General features: G+C 34.8%; 1 protein-coding gene across 4 annotated transcripts in view; it reads right to left on the bottom strand.

The window, feature by feature from the left end:
* Nucleotides 1-1,652: 1,652 nt before the first annotated feature.
* Nucleotides 1,653-11,188, bottom strand: part of timmdc1 (translocase of inner mitochondrial membrane domain containing 1) — a 36,793-nt gene continuing 27,257 nt past the window's right edge. For all 4 annotated transcript variants that reach the window (XM_039743826.1, XM_039743825.1, XM_039743823.1 and 1 more), the window contains 2 exons: nt 5,215-5,325; nt 1,653-4,221 (listed from right to left, as the gene is read on the bottom strand). In XM_039743826.1, coding sequence (XP_039599760.1) covers nt 4,086-4,221; nt 5,215-5,325 — 247 coding nt within the window. In that variant the 3' untranslated portion in view covers nt 1,653-4,085. The remainder of the gene's footprint in view (nt 4,222-5,214; nt 5,326-11,188) is intronic.

Raw genomic sequence — 11,188 nt, 5'->3', positions numbered from 1 at the left:
TAAGTAAATGACCGAGTTGAAAAGAAAGCCAAAAACAACAAGAGACATTAAAGTTTGAAAATCCTAGAATTAACCTAATCAGACACTTGGGATCCATGCTGCCATACCCACTGTACATACAGACTTAGAAGACATAATGGTAATGGTTTAAACAATTTCACATTAATACACTAGGGGGCTCCGCCCCCTGCTCGCTTCACTCGCCCACCCCCGGGTTTTGTTTACTTGGAAATACAATTACGAAAGATTGTTAGTTTCATGGGAATTGTTACATATGCATTTTTTCACTTTTATTTTAAAACTTTTGTGAAAACAATACTTTATTTCAGTCCCTGGGCGTGGTTACATCTCTTTCTCGCAGGACGTATAGTGCTGCTTGCGTGAATTGGGTGCAGCTGAACGCACGGTAAGGAGATGCCATTGGATCATGTGCTGTCTTCTGCTGCTGGCGAGCTGCCTGTTCTGCTTGTCTCGCTGCCCGATTATTTCAAAGCCTGTACAGCAGCTGTCCTTTTGCCACTTCGCATCTCCTGTCGCTCGCGTTGTGAAGGGGGTGGGGTGGGTTAGTTTGGCTGAACACACGCTAAGGAGAAGTATTCTGATCATCGGCAGGCTTTTTGCTGTTGGCGAGCTGCGTGTTTTGCTCGTCTCTTCTTGTTGTTGTTGTAAGAGCTTGGAGCACATGAAGCATGTCCGCCAACAGCAATCCAACAACTGCTAGATTAGATGTCCGTGGACTTGTTTTAAATGATGTCTCACTGCCTTGTCTCTCATGACGTTGTAAACACAATACTTGTCCTTTATTTCCGCCCCCGAGCATGGTTAAATCTCTTTCTCAGGATGTATAATACTGCTCGCATTGTCAAGGGGAGGTGGGGGGGCAGCTGAACGCATGCTAAGGAGGTGCCGTTGCGCTGCTATCAGTCTTCCTTGTGTACTCCGCCTCCCTCAATCGGACCTAACAGTCATTTAAAACAAAAAAGGCTTCAACATGGCTGGGACGCTACAATACTTTCAAATTTTACTGCTTTCATATTCTTTACCTTTCTCTGCATGTGTATCGCGCCATCATTTGTTTGAGCCTTTCGAATTCTACTGCTTTCATAATCTCTTATCTGCCTTTTTTTTCTCCAACGCTTTTGAGTCTCTTTTCTGCACGCTGTTCTTTCTTCTGCTTTCATTGACGTTTCATCAAGAACGCACTGTCCTTATACGCTTTATATGTACTGAGAGTACAGGATCGGTGTGTGCTACGTGCTTTACAAGACTGAGTGTTATTTGATATTGTTTGCGTCTCACAGATCTTTTAAGTGTCTTCCGAGAAGATCACGTATAGTTGCCCTGTTTTTTCTTTCCAGGATTTTTTTTATAATAGACAGACAAGAAGGCAGCTGAAGCCTGACACACAATACTATTTGAAGGTTCTTTAGAAGGAGGTCCACTGCCTAATGGCAAAAATCTAACAGTACAAAAGCAATACATAAATACAACAGTATAATACTGCATGAGCCCATATCATGTGAACATTGTATGTTTATGGGGACCACAGTAGCGGCACAAAAAAGTAAAAGTTTAGCGATTTTGCAACAGTTTCAGAACAGAGAGATCAACAAAATCAAATAAGTCCTATTACTTAAAGAAGTTGAACCCAGTTTTGTTTTGGCATATACATGATTTTTATTTTATATTTTTGCTTTATTTCAATGTTAAATGAAACTGTAAGTGGGCATTTAAATGGATTGGCATGTAGCTTTGGAGTAGTATATATCAAGATGTACCAATGTACAATATAGCTTTCGGGTGGCAACACCACAGGCATCAAAGAAATATTAACTGAGAGGTGTGTTACCTAGTGAAACAGGCAAAAAAAATATGCTACGGTAAAAATCAGAAAAGACAGCTGGGAGACAACATTTTTAAAAACTGCATCTGCTTGGTAAAGAAAACCTGAACTTAAATGAAGTGGACGTAACACCGGTTAATCTACATATTGGGAAATAACTACAACTAAAAAATATTTTTTAGAACATGAAAGGGTCTGGTCTATCAATTAAAAAAAAGGGGTCCACAGTGAACTTTTACCTTTCCATATAAATGATGCTCGAGTAACTCAAAAGTGATCGTGAATGAAGATGAATAACCATTTTACTCACAAAAAAGTTCAAGAATCCTAAGTGGAAGATCAGTATTTCCCTTTCAGATATTGGAGATAATGATTTTGACAAAAAAATCACAATACATTCATTACAGCACCTTGAACACTGACCATCTGTAAATGCTGGAAACCTCAGGAAAATGCATTTAAGCTAGAAAATGGACATCACTGACATACAGCACATAAAGTTGAAATTAGTATTACTAAGACAAATAGGACTTACTTGATCCATCTGCACTGCATGTCCACTGAGCTATACAAGAACAAAGAGGAAACTGGAGTACTGTCTGTGTTCTTAAATATACAAAAATCAGTAACTGTGCACTGCACGTTAACTTGAGCATTCATAGTTTTCATGCTTTTTCTCTGTACATTTAGCATTCTTTTGCTCAGAGGTTGATGTGCTAGCTGCTTTCTGAGCAGCCCTTCTTTTCTCCACCCTAGTAGCCCGCTTCCTCTCTTCTTTCCTGCTAAAACAGTCAGTGTTTGTGTTGCAATTTCTTAGTACGTTTTCTTTAATTTTTCACTTAAGCTGATACTTAAGTCTTCAATCTGCCTCAAGAATGATTTGAGATATGAAGAGGCAAGGGAAGTGACGGCGAAAGTAGTAGGGATGGCTGCTGCCAAAAGTTGATACAACAATAAAATAAAATAAAAATAAAAAGAGGAATAAACTTGGAGGTCAATCATCACCCAGGAGCGGATAGTATATGTCACGTAGTATAAGTATATAAAATTTCAGGTCAATAGTTCAAACGGTTTGCGAGCTACAGGTGATTTAAAAACCTGGGCAGACAAACGGACAGCCATGGTGGCGTATTATATAAGAAGACAGGACAAGTAGTAGAAACAATTTTCTTCTATATTGTTAACACTGTTGATTAAAGGCCACATGGCAAATCCTGCAGGTGTGTTCTGACAAAGTTCTAATATTTTCAAATCAAATGTTAATTTGCAGATAATAATTTCCAATCTTGTACCTCTTACACTATTGAAAGAAACACTGTTCAAAACTGAGAAATGTCTTATGAATACTATTTAGAATATCATTACTTTGGATAGAATCACTGTATTATTTTGTGTTGCACTGTACTTGTTTAACAAATGACTGACTAAGCCTCACTAAAGCACCTTACTCTTCAGTTGGAGATCAAATTAATTTCATCTTTAGTCAAAGCAGTGTATTTTGCTAATGTTATTAAATAATTAATACCATATTACTTCACATTTGCAATAAGGAAAAAAGAAAACAAACAAGCTGTAAATATCTAAACACAGAAACATTCCCTTCCAGTTTCCAAATGATCAACTGCCTTTAATTTTGAATATAACTTATTGAAAAAAATGTTGAATTTCTGCTTTAAAGTAAAATAACAGATTAATAAACAATCTTTCTTTTTCTGTTACCAGGCATGCTGTATGAAACTAGGAAAGTACTATATATGGATTTTTAATGCAACAGTCCAAAAAGTACCTTAACCGTCTATCATTTAATACAATATGTTAAACATACTGAATGCTAAAAATAATAAGCACATTAAAGTTTTAGCAATCACTTCTATAGAATTAAACTACTGAGCAAAGCAAACATTCATGACTGTTATTTTATAATAATAATAATAAGGGTAATTCTGAAATAGTCCTGGAGTGTGCAGAAAGAAGGCAACAAAATTATAACCAGGTTAAGTACTTCAATAATAGCCAGGAATTCATTTCTAGTTAAAATGGTTTGCAGTGAAAAATACGACATAGCAAAGACCTGTAGGACCAGGAATGAATGCCACTACAATATGTATTACTGTAGGTTACATCATAAGTAACTTCTTCTGCTGAGTCCTTAAACAAATAATTGCATTCAAATATCAATACTTTTCAACATGATTAGAAAAAAATATAAATTATAATTTGCAATATTTCATATGAACATGGATTATTTTATTTGATGTTCATCATGTTTCCGACTTAAAATGTCTTCAATTTTTTCCATATCTGATTTTGCTGAATCATTTTGTAATTTGTTGTCAATTTCAGTAATAATGTCTTCTGTTACATTAAGTCTGGAACTCCTAGGAAACAACAAAAGGCAAAATTAATTAATTAATTATGAATTATGAAAACATTTTTAAACATTACAGGACAATTTTGAAGTGAGTAGAAAAAATAGCACATCTATGTTCTGCATGAAATGTATCTAGACTTTGCAGTGCACTGAAAGGAGACTCAGAACTTAAGGAACCCCAACTCTTTTGAACGTGAATCAAGGCCAAACAAGAAGAAATTAATCATGCAGTTCTCCAGGCTTTGAAGTTAAGAAAAAAATATGAACAATATATTTAGAATTACATGAAGATATTGCATAAATTGAAGGCAAGGAAAAAACTGTAAAAAAACTGTACAATGCAAGAGTAAAGACGTGCTAAATTTAAAACTTTGAGTATTCACTACCTAGACTTCCACTTCTGGGAAGCCCCAGTTTGGCAGCATAGCTGGTAAAAAAAAAAAAAAAGGAATCATCAAAAGAAGGGGATGTTCAAAGTCATAAGCTGTGAAAAGTACAAGCCCCAGTTAGGTGTTTCCTATTACTGTCAATTTCTCAAAGTGAATGGTATTTTCAAATGTAATTTAATATTAGATAAAAAAAGGAAACATGAGGATATCTATTACAGTTATACAATATGTAATGCCTCATCTGAAATAGTAATTAGATCCTATGCAAAAGTCTACATATTTTTAATAAAAAGCATTCAAATATTAATTTGACATTAAAGTAAAAGCCTTACAAATATTAAAAAAACAGTGTCCTTGAGCGTTTTATCAAAGCAGCTAATTTCTTGAGAATATGTGACATGACTTTACCAAACAAAAGTTTTATTTTCATGAGTTAAAAAAATCATCATTAGACACTTAAACATGTTGTTATAACACAATGTAAAGTGAAACTAATTCAAAATGTTTTTTATTGACTTTTAAAACAGGGAGGCATATGTGCACATAATATTAGTGTGTAGAAATGTTCTTTCAGTTCCAAGACTCAATATAAGATAACTTTAATCACCTACCACTCAGAAAGTTTTAATTCATACAGCTCCCTTCGTTCTCTGCGCTTCCTCTCACCTAGTGTTTCACCGGAAGCCATTTGCATACCCATTATTAGTGCTCCTGCTGGTACACTTCAGAAAAAATATAAAACTTTAAGTAAAACTTAACAACAATTCACTTAATATTTCCCATTAATAGCAAGCTAAAGCTAAAAATATTTCTTTACAAAGGAAAAAACAGTGGCATTATTGTAGGGAAATTCAGGCTCTGTTACATATGAAAAACAAATCAACAAAGCTGAGTTCTGAACATTCTAACAGATGTTAGGAAGTAGGATGTTTAGAAAGAAATATAATGACATATAATATTGTAAATAATCAATAAAGGAAAACCCAAATACAATAAAAATGTATTCTAGATGTTTTAGTAAACACAATAAATGTCAAGTTTTAGTAAATCCTTTGACAATCATGCACTAACAAATAATGCCATGGCAAAGTTGTAAACATAGGGAAAGACGTTTAATACTGGACATACCAAATATGGGTCATGGGAGAAAATCAATCATGCATCTTGAAATAGTTTTTTATTCCTAAGCTTTCAACAACCTAGCAGGTGTCATCATCAGAGGAAAATTATTAGACATACAGGAATCAAAGGCAATACATATAGCAAATGAGGGGAAATGGTGGATCAATAAGGTAGGGTTCAGAGGGTGTTGGCAATAAAGGCTTTATTATTTAGGTGTCTTTCTTTTTAAACCTGCATATGCTGGGTTCATGACCAAATGTCTGTTAATGGTGTTTTCATTTGAGAGCCACGATTCAGCCAGCTCTCTGGCACTTTTAGTATTAGCCCTGAATTTTACTTGCACCATGTCCCAGTTGTGTGTCTGGTTGAACTTGTATGTGCATATATTACAGATTGTAAGTCCTTCCTTCTGACAGCGTTGCAATTTTCTTGCCTGCATGTTGCGAGTGTTTTAGAAGTTTGTTTCACAAATACAGCTGGGTATACACTGCAAGGATTTACATCCACTGTAATACAAAAAAATGCTAAAAAGAATAGATTATTTGCTACAAATAACAAAAAAAAACAATCCTGCAACAAGACAAGACTTTTTAGAAGACGAGACATTTTGGAAGATTTTTTCAAGTCCCACACGTTGAGACCTTGGCCATGAGATTTTTTTCAAGTCACGTTCTCCTCTCAACCATTTTCAACCATGCACAAAGTAATCACACAAAGTAGAACGCCGTAAAGATATTCAAAAATGTTGTCGCGATACACATGTAGAGCAGGTTAGAGCTTATGAAAGTAGAAAAAATCGAAAGTCTCAAAAAAAAAAAAATAAAAAAAAAAATAAAAAAATGATAGTAAAGATCGTATTAGCGCTAACAAAGGGGAATTATTACTCGGTGAAATAATGGAACAGTGAAAAGAGATTGAATATATGGACACAGGTGATATGACAGAAGTATGTAGATATTGTTCGGCTTTAAAGTTTAAGTCAAAGACTTGTAGATCATCTAATTTATGTTGCCATCAGAGAAAAGACAGTGTTTCTTCCCAATGAGGAAGCATATCCACAAGAATTAAAAGATTTGTTGCTTGGTGAAAGTGAAATCCACTTTACTCAATTCAGGACCATACTCTATGAGAATCTGTGGTCCTGCAACAATTAAAGCTACTGCAAGTTTAACTTCGAAGAAACTGCAATTTGGTCAGGTTTATATTTATGATCACAGAGAAGCGATGCAAAATAGAATCAAAAGAGTTAAATGATCAAATGTATTAGAAATTCTATAGCCAATAATGGATACCGATCCATACGTCCAAAAGTGTTGCACTTTACACAAAATTTATCTGAAAAACCATCAAATGAATTTATTGGTTACTTTGCAAAAAACATTATTACCTCCTGATGATGTAGATTGTTTTGCCTGTGCTGAAATTCCAAACAGAGAGACCTATCCTGAATTATGGTACAAAATCATTAAACACATGTCTCACGGGCCTCATTTAAAAGATTCAGTAAGTTGGGACTCAAAAGAAAATAAGTGTTTAAAGAAATTCCCTGAAGCTTTCGTTAATTCAACAGATATGACTAAGGCTGGCTTTCCTGATTATCGAAGCAGAGATAATCATCATGAACAACACACTTATCATGGAAATTTGTTAAAATTGTGATGATTGATAATTCAATGATTGTACATTGGTTATGAGTATTAAGTATATCTACAAGTACAATCGTAAAGGGCACGATACAGTATGCATGAATCTATCCAAAGAACAGTCTCAGGATGAAGTTCAAGCATACTGAGATACTCTGTGGGTCAGTGCAATAGAAAGCGTGTGGCATTTAATGGAATTGCCAAAGCAAGGTCAAAGCCATTCTGTTGAATTACCACCAATTCATTTACCAGGTCAGAATATGATTCAATTTAAAGAAAGTGAAGAAGCACAAGCTTTACAGGTAGCAAAAAAAAAAAAAAAAAAAACTGGTTTATTTTGAACTTAATAAAATGACGTAAATGCAAAAGCATATACATTTTCTTTCAATTGATTACGTTTGACTATTTTTTACTACGGTTAGTTATTCGCTGTAATGTAAAATAGTTCTATTTTACATTTGTAACAGTTCCCATGAAATTCTGTTTAAATTGTACATCCACTTATCCATACGCGACTGGAAGAGCTGAGAAGTGGCTGGGCTGGGTGTTGGTGAGCAAAGCGAACAGGGCCAGAGCCCCCTAATATATACATATACATAGAATCACGTGAATGCGCATGGGAGACAACTTAAGGGCTCTGGTCATGGTAATTACCACCCAAGCAGAGGTTGGCAATGTGTTCTAATGCCTTCTCTCTTCCTCCTTCTGCAGAATAGAAGATTTGCAGCCATTTCACTTTTGACCTCACACTGTTCGACCTTTTTGGACCTGGCCCTTCCCACCTGTAACTCATATGTTATGTTTGGACTTTTTGAAATAGTTATATTTTGAGCTCTTATCTGAAAAGATGCATCTGGAACTTATACTGTTTTTCGGCTTAGAACTTTTGTAATTATATGGGGTCACCAGAGTATTGATTCATTTTTGGCAATGTTTTATCTCCTCTTTATAATATATAGATGTCACGGGTAAAGCCCAAAAATTGGATAAACCTAACATTACCCAGGTAAAGCCCACATTATTTAGGAGACTTGGGTAAAGCTGGAATAAAAGTTTCTAACTTTACCCTTAGTACTAGGGTGTTGTACCGTGTTAGCTATTATGAATGTAGTGAAAAATCAAGCAAAATGACACCTTTTATTGGCTAACTAAAAAGATCACATTATGCAAGCTTTCGAGGCAACTGAGGCCCCTTCTTCAAGTAAGATGTAATTACATCATGTGAACTTTACCTGAGTAATTTTAGGTTTACCCAATATAGATATAACTGACACACTCATCAACAAAAACACTACTTCACATTTACTTAAAAAGCTGAAATTTGACAGGATGGTACATCTAGACCAGGAGGTATCCACAAAAAAAGTATATATTGTACCCTTGTACAATATAAAAACTAAATACCCTCAAATCTCAAAAAACGGTTCAACTGATTTGACTGAAATTTAGTACCAATATAAAAAAGTGATTATTTTAAATTCTCAATATTTGTCAGTAATAAAACTACAACAACGTTGTGTATTCATTGGCACAGAATCCTTTTTTTGCCTCAGCAGTAGTTGCGGAAAAAAATGGGGCATGTAGTTTATGCAATTGAATGCCACAAGTAGAAGCCACAGTACAAGCTGAAGCTGTAATCGCGCAAAAAAATGGGGCTGGCAGCAAGTGTGGAAGAACAGCTGCCCTCAACAAGAAAAAGAGATGAGGTGGCAAGCTGAATGGAAAATGACATGAAATGGATGAAGAAAAGTTTAGAGATGCAATGGTTACCAAGTGGCTTTCTTGGGTAAATGCAGTAATTCCTATCATGTTGGCTTTTTCATTCTCCTCACAATACATGCAAATTCAAGCAGGATTGAATCATCATGTGCTCTTAGATATATAAACTTCAAAGAACAGGGGGCTTAACACAGAGAAGGTGGAAACCACAATTCAGTGTATACTGCTTTGATTTAAACCTTCCAAAACTTTGTAATGGTACAAGATTACATATCAAACTCTTACATGTAAATCTTATAACTATTTTTACAGGATCTGCTACAGGGTGGCATTATATTTATACACAAAATTCCCATTATTCCTAGGAATTACCTGCTTGAATTCAAAAGAATACAGTTTCTTCTAAAATTGTGTTCCACAATGACTATTAACAAAAGCCAAGTCATGAGTAAAAGCAAGACTTGATCTATGGTAGGAATGTTTTAATCATGTGCAATTGTGTGTAGCATGTTTATGCATATGGAGCTCCATTGAACTAATAATATTAACACCCCCTTAAAGAGAAAATATTGTATACAGAAAAGTACTTAGTTACATACAGAGTGCTTCTGATACATCTGATTAGCACTCAGCATTATAACAGGTGTCTTCGGAACTTTCCTGAGCAAACCATAAGATCTGTTCAAATACCATATCACCAGAAAGAAATAAAGTGATTAGGAGGATTTTTGCTGGAAAGTTTTTATGCTCAAAATGGTACTTAAATTGACACTTCCCTCATTTTCAACCAAAATCTATAAAAAGGTATATCTTGAGCAAAACTGATACATTGTCAAATGCTGCTATGCAATAAATTTGTTATGGTTTGTTTACTTCTTAGTTCCATTCACTTCGATATCAGGGTGGATGGAAAAAATCATCAACTAATGTCAGACCTCTGTTTAATTCCACCAAAATTATACACTCTAGGCTGCGCTGCAGTACAAAAAGTGGTTTTACAGTCAGAGAAATTTTGATTAGCTTTTTCCTAAAGACAACAGACCTCAAAAGATAGTTTTATCTGGGATGTACAGTATGCAGATGTTAATTTTATTTACCTTTACTCCACTGCCTGTTGACCTTGGCTGGTCAGCTACCTAACTAAATAAATAACTGTGTAAACTAAACACAGCTTGGAGACTTAACACATTCTTTTGGAGATGGCAGGGAAAAAGCACTGCCCACTGTAGAACCGTGTTACTTAAATATTTTCTCCAATGGGCTTTTATATAATATAGGGCTTGGCTCTTCCTTGCTCCTGTTATTCCTAGAACTGATTGTCAATTTCATAACTTTTTCAGACCCCTTAATGTAATTCAGGATTGTAGGCATCTGTCCCAACATGTTAGATAAGTAAAGGTTTATGATATTAAATGTACAGTACATATTACCCACCTGCTTTATTTTTCTTTTTACTTTCTGCTAAAGTGAAATAAATAAATCCTGTCAATTTCCTTAAAGACAAGAAAATGGTAGCTTACACCCACCTTACTTGACTCTCCTAATTTAAGGAGATGAGAAAAGCTGACACACTGGTGTACAACTGTACGCTAACAGTCACACAGCATAACTGGATACAAAGATGAAACTAGCAGTCATTTGAAAGTCAAAATGGGCCACTATGAACAAACAGCGCTTATCAACATGAGGGTTGCGTAAATATGGTTGCACTGCTAGTAACTTATAATATGTACCCAAAAATTAAACAGGCAGAAAGAAACTATTTAAAAAACTGTGCTGTTTATGATAGGTGTCTAGGAAATAAATGAAAGACATTGTGCAACACTGATGTGATCTTAAGTTAGAAACACCACTGTATAATGATTTTTATCAGGAACCATAACACTCAGCTTAATGTTTCATTCATTGTGCACAGCCAATATTTCCATTTGGTTGAGTAAGTGAAAATCTGTCTTAAGCTGTTAATTGTGTTTCATTGTTTAATTTTTTTTCATTCTTGTTAAAATCACATTATATAAAAATTTATATATTACTACTATTGACATTTATGAGTAACTAGATGCAGCAGATGCTGTTGATCAGGTAATTAATTATAATCTCT

Source organism: Polypterus senegalus, chromosome 2 (assembly GCF_016835505.1).
Source record: "Polypterus senegalus isolate Bchr_013 chromosome 2, ASM1683550v1, whole genome shotgun sequence".
In the NCBI taxonomy this organism is placed as follows: domain Eukaryota; kingdom Metazoa; phylum Chordata; class Cladistia; order Polypteriformes; family Polypteridae; genus Polypterus; species Polypterus senegalus.
Note: the sequence above shows the minus strand (reverse complement) of the source record. Positions and strands in the feature narration are given on the sequence as shown.